We start from the raw sequence: 7,645 nt of genomic DNA, 5'->3' as shown, positions 1-7,645 counted from the left end.
ATGATTGTTAACACTGACAAAACAAAAGTTATGATTATCAAATCCAAGAAGGACACTTACGCTAATTTTATCTATGACAATAATAACTTGGAGGAAGTGTATTCTTACAAGTACCTAGGAATTGATATTCATCACAAGCTCAACTAGAACCATAGCATTGAGAAAAGGATCAATGGGGGGTGGAAAGCCTATTTTAGTCTTGAAAATAATTGTAAAACAACGAACCTCTTAATGTGGGATAAAAAGAAGTTCCTTTTTGAAACTTTAGTCACTCTTGTTATCTTATATCGCTGTGAGGTTTGGGGTTGCAGCGTCTCTAGAGAATCATGGAGAAAGATTGAGCAAATCCAGAAGTGTTTTATAACTTATAACTCGAAAATTAAAAGTAATACACCCTATCCTATTCTCCTTATAGAAGCGGAGCTTTCCCCTATTGAGAGCCTAGCTATGATTAGGTTTATGTTGTACAAGCACAAACTCAATAACATAGACGATCATAGACTTCCTAAGCCAGCTTTAAATTCCAACCAAAACCACCTAAGGCTCAATTAGGGGTGGCATAAAGACACAAGGGCCTGGTTAAACTACAATAACATAGACGATCATAGACTTCCTAAGCCAGCTTTAAATTCCAACCAAAACCACCTAAGGCTCAATAGAGGTGGCATAAAGACACAAGTGGTTAAACTATTGGGAGATTAACAAAAAAGATACATTGCGAAACATTAATAACATTAAAAATGGATGCATTATATTCACCTCTAAAGTATGTCTTCGGTTCAAGTAGCGTAATTCTTGTAACATCCCGTAATAAAGATGTTCTTGAAAAGTGAGGAATGAGAGAGTCAGACATTTACAATCTGCCAGGGCTCGATAGAGAACATTCTCAAGAGCTTTTTTGTTTGCATGCCTTTCACAAGCATCTTCCCGCCTTCAGATTCAAAGAAGTTGTTCCAAAATTTCTAGATGTGTGCGGCGGATTGCCATTATGTCTCAAAGTGCTGGGGGCGCTCGTTTATCAAAAGGATTTGAAGTACTGGAAAACCCCACTGCGCAAAATATCGCTAGTACTTCCCGCTGATGTACAAAGCATTCTTAAAATTAGCTATGACAGTCTTGACGACCAGGAAAAAGATGTATTTTTAACCATGCATGTTTCCTCATAAAAGAGGACAGGGATACCGTTATAAGTATTTGGGAGGCATCCGGCTGGGTAGGATGGCTGAATCTTCAGAACGTGGTGAACAAGTGTTTGGTAGATATCGACAATAAAAGCCGTATAAGCATGCACCCTCATCTCATAGACTTAGGCAGGGTTTTGGCGGAGAAAAACCCTTCGAGATTTCGCCGTCGTCTTTGGCGGCCCAATGAAAACCATTTTGACAATGCGTGGAAAAACTCAACTGTAGGTGCTTGGAGATCTAGACATGATAATATGTATCTCCTGTTGTGATTTCTGAACTTTGTAAATAAGTAAGTATAGTTTCTAACAGTTTTCAAATGGCAATTTAGGTGCGCGGAATCAACATGGTTGAAGTAAGATCTGGCTCATCAGTAAACGATGCCGTGGAGGTCGATATGAGCACTTTGCAGCTGCTTAAGGCTGAAGGTGATTGTTTGAAAAGCATATCAAACCTCCTGGAACATTCAGATCTTCTTTGGCTTTCATGGAATCATTGTCCGGACTACTCACTGCCTTCTTGGATTCCAACAAGGAATTTGAGAGTTTTACACGTGGCCGGGAGCAAATTGGAAACATTATGGCTTCATGAAAGTGAGGTATGTGATAGTTTTGTGAACTTTTTACATTGTATTGGGCCGTCGTGTTTAGCTTAGTTTAAACTTCTTAGATTTTTTATCATTTAGATTATTATATCTAAAATTTGGTTAGTAATTAAAAAAATCGTAGCTATCATTTTTCAGATTGAGAACTTGGCATCTGTTTATACCTTTTTACCAATAAAATTTTAATAATGAAAATTGCAATTTAGGAAGAAGAAAGTCCAAATCAACTCTAATCTCCGAAATTTATATTCTAGATTGCATTGAATTGCAGGCACCTTTGAACTTGAGGGAGTTGATTATTGATGCGGCAACAGCAAATTTCCAGCTACCAAAGTCTATTGGGCAATTGGAGTACCTTGAAAACATTGAACTGAGATGCACTATGGAACATTGCCGGAAGTGTTTTTTCATCTCACCTACCTTAAACATTTGAGAATGTACGCAAGCGGGAAGTCGCTAACGCTGCCTGAGTCGTTCGGGAATCTTACAAACCTTGGTGATCTTGACTTGACTGGCTGCTCCAGGTTCAGATGGCTGCCAGAGTCGTTCGGTAATCTTATGAACCTCCGGGATCTTCACTTGTCTGGATGCAAGGAGTTGCAAGGGCTGCCAAACTCGCTTGGGAGTCTCACAGCCCTCCAGCAGTTTGACTTGTCTGAGTGCTCCCAGTTGCGAAAGCTGCCAGACTGCGTCGGGAATCTAACAGGCCTCCAGCAGCTCGACTTGTCTTGGTGCTCCAACTTGCAAGCGCTGCCAGACTCCGTCGGGAATCTAACAGGCCTCCAGCAGCTCAACTTGTCTAGTTGCTCCAGCTTGCAAGCGCTGCCAGACTCCGTCGGGAATCTAACAGGCCTCCAGCGGCTTGACTTGTCTTGGTGCTTCCAGTTGCAAAAGCTGCCAGACTCCGTCGGCAATCTAACAGGCCTCCAGCAGCTTCACTTGTCGGGGTGCTCCCAGTTGCAACCGCTGCCAGACTCGTTCTGGAATCTAACAGGCCTCCAGCAGCTCAACTTGTCTAGGTGCTCCAACTTGCAAGCGCTGCTAGACTCGGTCGCAAATCTCATAGGCCTCCAGCAGGTTGACTTGTCTAACTGTTCCGAATTGCAAGCGCTGCCAGACTCGGTCGGGAATCTAGCAGACCTCCAGGACCTTGACTTGTCTCGGTGTTCCAAGTTGCGAGCGCTGCCAGACTCTCTAGGAAATCTAACAGGCCTTCGGTACCTGACCTTGATTGGGTGCTCCCTCTTGGGAGCGCTGCCAAAGTCGCTCGACAATCTAACAAACCTACGGGTGTATGGACCTTGACAAGGGGCATTCAAAAGTGCCATAAATCCTACTTAGCTCAAAGTTTCAACATGAGCAGAGAAGTTGAATGGAACTACAAAGGAGGTCACTGGATTCTAGAAGCCATTTTTGCCGAAAAAGGAATGATTTCGAGTACCTGTTATCCTACACTGTCGGCTCAGCTCTTCTATTTCGTTACATTACCTGATGTCCATATCCAAGTACCACTACTGTCAGCTCTTTTGTTTCGTTACAGTGGCTGATGTCCATATCCAGTATAGTCGAAGTTTCGCAAGACCAGGAAGCCCTTTTATTTTCTCCAATGCAGAATTTTCCTGTACGTCCAACAATGTGCGCCCTCTCGGATCAGGTAATGCCTCTTTTTCTCTTCCATCCTTTTCCACATTGCCGATTGCCACTTCATGTTGGGAACAATCAACTGTGCTGGCAAATACTCTTTTCTTGTATAACATATCATCGCCATTCTCAACTGTTTCAACTCTGCAACTGAGTCGGGCAAACATTTGAAATTGGAGCAGCAATTATGTATAGATAACGTCAGGTTACTACCAATCGAAGATTGCATCATTTCGTAAGAAGGGGATTGTAATCTCAGAATTTTAAAATTGCTTTTGTTTCCAATAGCATTACGATTCCTTAAAGTGTCTATGCAAACAATTTACTTCTTCCCTGAAGCACAGACAATGCCAGGTGCCCGCGAAGACGCTGGATGATTGCCCATCAAAACAAACCCTTTTCTGTGCTAGTGCATAGAATCTGCCTCCCCATGATTTCAAAGTTCCACATCAGCATAATTTTAGCATGCTTCAAGGTCCATTATTAAAAAAATCTTATGAAACTACAGTTAGCCATAGCCATTTAATCAAATATGGCCCGTAGGCATATTGCATGGAGTGCGACAATATCCATGAATTTCTTATATACCAGTGGCAGAGTTTAATTGATAAAGGTCATTAACTAAAATCTTCCTCGGGATACACAGTTTGGTGTCTTTTCTTCTTATTCTTATCAATTTATTTATTTTATTGCTGTTAAGAGGGTTATGAAGTATCATTTTAAAAATATGTTTTTGTCTATTTTAGCCCTATAAAGTTCAAGAATGGTAAGGAAGTTTTAAGATTCTAAATTTAGATTAGGCCAAGTATTTATTTTCAAAATTAAATAATTTCATTAACTAACTATAGGATATGTTAGGCATGAGTCGATCTTCCTATTCCAACCAAAATTATATTCTATGAACTATTTTTATTTTATTTATTTTATTATGAATGGTTTTAAAAATTAATTTAATTTAATTTATTTTATTATAAATTATTTTAATTTGTGTTTTAGTAATTATCTTATTATGAATTGTTTTAAAAATTATTTATATTTTATTTATTTTATTGTAAATTATTTTAATTTGTGTTTTAGTAATTAATCAGTGTTAGTTAAAATTATGTGTATACTGTTAAAGTTGGTTTTTCTAACGCTTCATTTCCTTATGAGTTAAGTATCGTGAGTTGTAAGCTTACATAGGGACTTGCATCTCTCGAGTTGTCACCTTTATTGGACCTCCTCCATTGTTATACAATGGAGGTCTTCTATGTACTTTTACATAACATTGTGAGTAATAGAATACTCTTACATGGTATCAAAGTAGGTGATTCATGCTTTGTCAAATTTTTAGTTTTACTTTTGATTGGGGAAACATGTTTGAAGGGATCATTGCCTCCTAACTATGGTTTGAAGAAGTTCTTTTGACTAGGGATATTAATTTTCATTAAAGTCCCAAGGATTATTTCTTATGAAAATCATAACCATATGTCTATGCAATGTATTTGGTGCTTTGATTGTGGGTGGTTATGAAACACTTGTTGGCCAGTTATGCAAAACTAGGTGAATTGGTCTTATTTCTATGGTGATTAGAAGCATAAAGCTATTGTTGTTATCATCAGTAGTCTTCTTTTACAGCAAGTGTTTTGCTTCTGTAGCTGGATTGGTTTGACTTGTGTCATTCTTGGAAGTGTAAAGCATCTTTTGTTGTCATCATCAACTTTGTTTTGTTGCAATTTTGCTTTTATGGCTAATTGAAACACATTTTCCAGATTGGTGTTATCAAGATGAGCAAAAGATTGCAAGAGCTTCATGAGAAGAAGGTAGATGATGAAATTCGTAAAGAGATCATTCAATTGCAGTCAGTTATAGCTTTATTGCAGGAATAGAATGCAACTCTTAAGAATAGGTTGCAAGCATCAGTAACTGGGAAAATTAAGAAGGTTGACCATTTGGATTCAACCATGGGAATATATTTCCAGATGCTTGCAAATGACTTTCAAGGGATGATTGACCTCCTTGATGACATGGAGGAGGAAGTTGAGTCTTTTTCTGAATCAAGAACTAAAAAATTTGAAGAGAAAAAAAATCAGGATGTTATGGAGATTGACAGTTTATAATAAAAAATGTTGGAACAATATCAACTTTTGAAACAAGATTATGATGCATTATCTCAACAGTTGATTGAGAAGGATGAAGTTATTCAAAAGCTGCAATAACCTAAGCAACAACTTGAATGGGAGGTTAGTCATCTTCAGAAATCAGAGATGGAGATGGTTGATGTTGAGCTTCTAGACTCATCTTCTTCCACACTTAATGATGTTGAATTTATGTTGACGATCATGATTCATCACATGATCCAAGTTTAATCAGGAACATAACAAATTACAGATATGACCATAAATACAAAGATGCAGTAGAAATAACAATTCATTTCATTAATATCAAACACTGAAATATGCTTACAAACAGAATGGAAATAAGACTAGCTCATGCGATGGTAGCTCAATTTTGAGAAGAGATGTGGTGGCTACATGCCTCTGAACTATGTTAAAATGAGGCTCAAAGGCCTATTTATTATTGAGAAACAATGGAAAACCCTAAACATCCAAAAACCAAACTTTAGGAGATGAAGCGCCAAACTATGGGCCCCGTTTGGGTAAATTGGTACATCAACTTCTCGGGGTCGTAACTTTGGCGTATGATCTCCATTTGATGCGCACAATACCTCGTTAGGAAGATCTATCCGAGGAATACAACTTTTGAATGACCAACATTAGTTTATGAAGATCGAAGATCGATGTTGGTCCTAGTTTTTCCAAAAAAAACATTGTTTAGGGCTTCAATACGGCTCCGGAAGTTCAGGACCCGAAAAACTACCAAAAATAGTAAATTTTGCTACAAATAAGGAAACTAAAAATTGAAAGAAACAATGGTGGGGACTCAAGTGGAATAGGCGGGGGGCCATCAATATCCACCTCAATCATTCCTCCCCCCCTTAAGAAACAATGGTCCCCATTGTGTTGAGTTCCTCCATGAGATGAGGAAACTTCTGCTGAACTTGGTCCTTGGTGAAGGAGTTGGTCGAATTTGACAACTAGATACAGTTGGAACTTCTGTTGGTGAGTGTTCTTGATTTACATGTCCATTATCTGATGAGTTGCAGCTTGTTCCATGTAGTCTGGATTTAAATCTGTTGGTGTGAGTTGTTCTGCAATGTTGGATGTGTCTAGTTGTTGGCTTGTTGGGGCCTGAACCAGGTTCAGAAGTGATTTAGCCAAACAAATCCCGGTACTACTGGCCCTTTCGGCAACAGTCCGCAGAGCGCGGACTGAGGTCTCACCCGAAGTAGTATGGGAGGGTGCTGGAACTAGGTTTCTGCACCCTAGGGATGTCTTGATGACGGTTCTGGAGGTTCGCAATCCTAATCTACCCGTTGCGCTGCTTCGCACAGTGTCCTATTCTTTGCAACCAGCGTGCACCTGTGTATTATTCCGATTCGATCCTATCCTTACTATTATATTAGTGCTTAACTTAGTTTGTGCGGACCCAATATTCTTATTACTTATTCAACTTTCAAATTAGTGTGCGTACTTGAAAATAATATAAATGCATAAAGAATAACCAGAACATAGAAATATAGATCTACAAGCAGATGCACAATATTTCAAAATCAAATTATCTTTTATTAATTCTCTGTCCAAGTACAACCCCAACTCTGCCCTGCACACTCAGCTGCAGGGGTCTACGCACTCAGCTGCGGACTCTACTAGGCCTCTATGCACTCAGCTGCAAACCCTCTACCTACCACTACGACCCAATACACTTCAGATTTACTTCCACCTTCTAACCATGCCTTCGCATCTATTTGTTACTTGTCAAAAACTAAGACTTAAGAATAACTTTACACTTAGAGCCTCACTCTATTTATACAATCCCATGGTCCGCGGACCATGGGTAGGCCGACATACCATACATTAAATTACATTATTTTAGGGTGGACAACCCTAGACTCTCGTGCTCCACACCTACATTTCGCGGGGTATTTACATTGCACTTGACCAAAATTCGGGCTTCAAGCCCCAAATACATACTACAGGGGGATAAGCTGCCTAACAGGCCCCCAACACAATCATCGTGACTCGTCCTGAGTCACTCTGCTAGTGCAACGATCTTCGCGCGAAGTCCATCCAGCTGTGCCTGTGCTGTGCGAAGATCCATAGCGCACTACTCTGCCGTC

At 39.5% G+C, this 7,645-nt stretch overlaps 1 protein-coding gene across 1 annotated transcript; it reads left to right on the top strand.

Annotated features, from left to right (window-relative positions):
* Positions 1–836: 836 nt before the first annotated feature.
* On the top strand, positions 837–3,699 carry LOC149214105 (disease resistance protein Roq1-like). The gene is made up of 4 exons (XM_089389295.1): positions 837–1,136; positions 1,235–1,405; positions 1,513–1,779; positions 2,057–3,699. Exons 1-4 carry the CDS (start codon positions 837–839, stop codon positions 2,216–2,218), a joined length of 900 nt encoding a protein of 299 aa, XP_089245421.1. The 3' UTR covers positions 2,219–3,699.
* The last annotated feature ends 3,946 nt before the right edge of the window (positions 3,700–7,645 follow it).

The sequence above is a fragment of the Pinus tabuliformis genome, chromosome 1_1, assembly GCF_031772625.1.
Source record: "Pinus tabuliformis cultivar Carrire ecotype Pingquan chromosome 1_1, CPIR1, whole genome shotgun sequence".
Taxonomy (NCBI): Eukaryota; Viridiplantae; Streptophyta; class Pinopsida; order Pinales; family Pinaceae; genus Pinus; species Pinus tabuliformis.
This window is presented reverse-complemented; position numbering and strand designations above follow the sequence as displayed.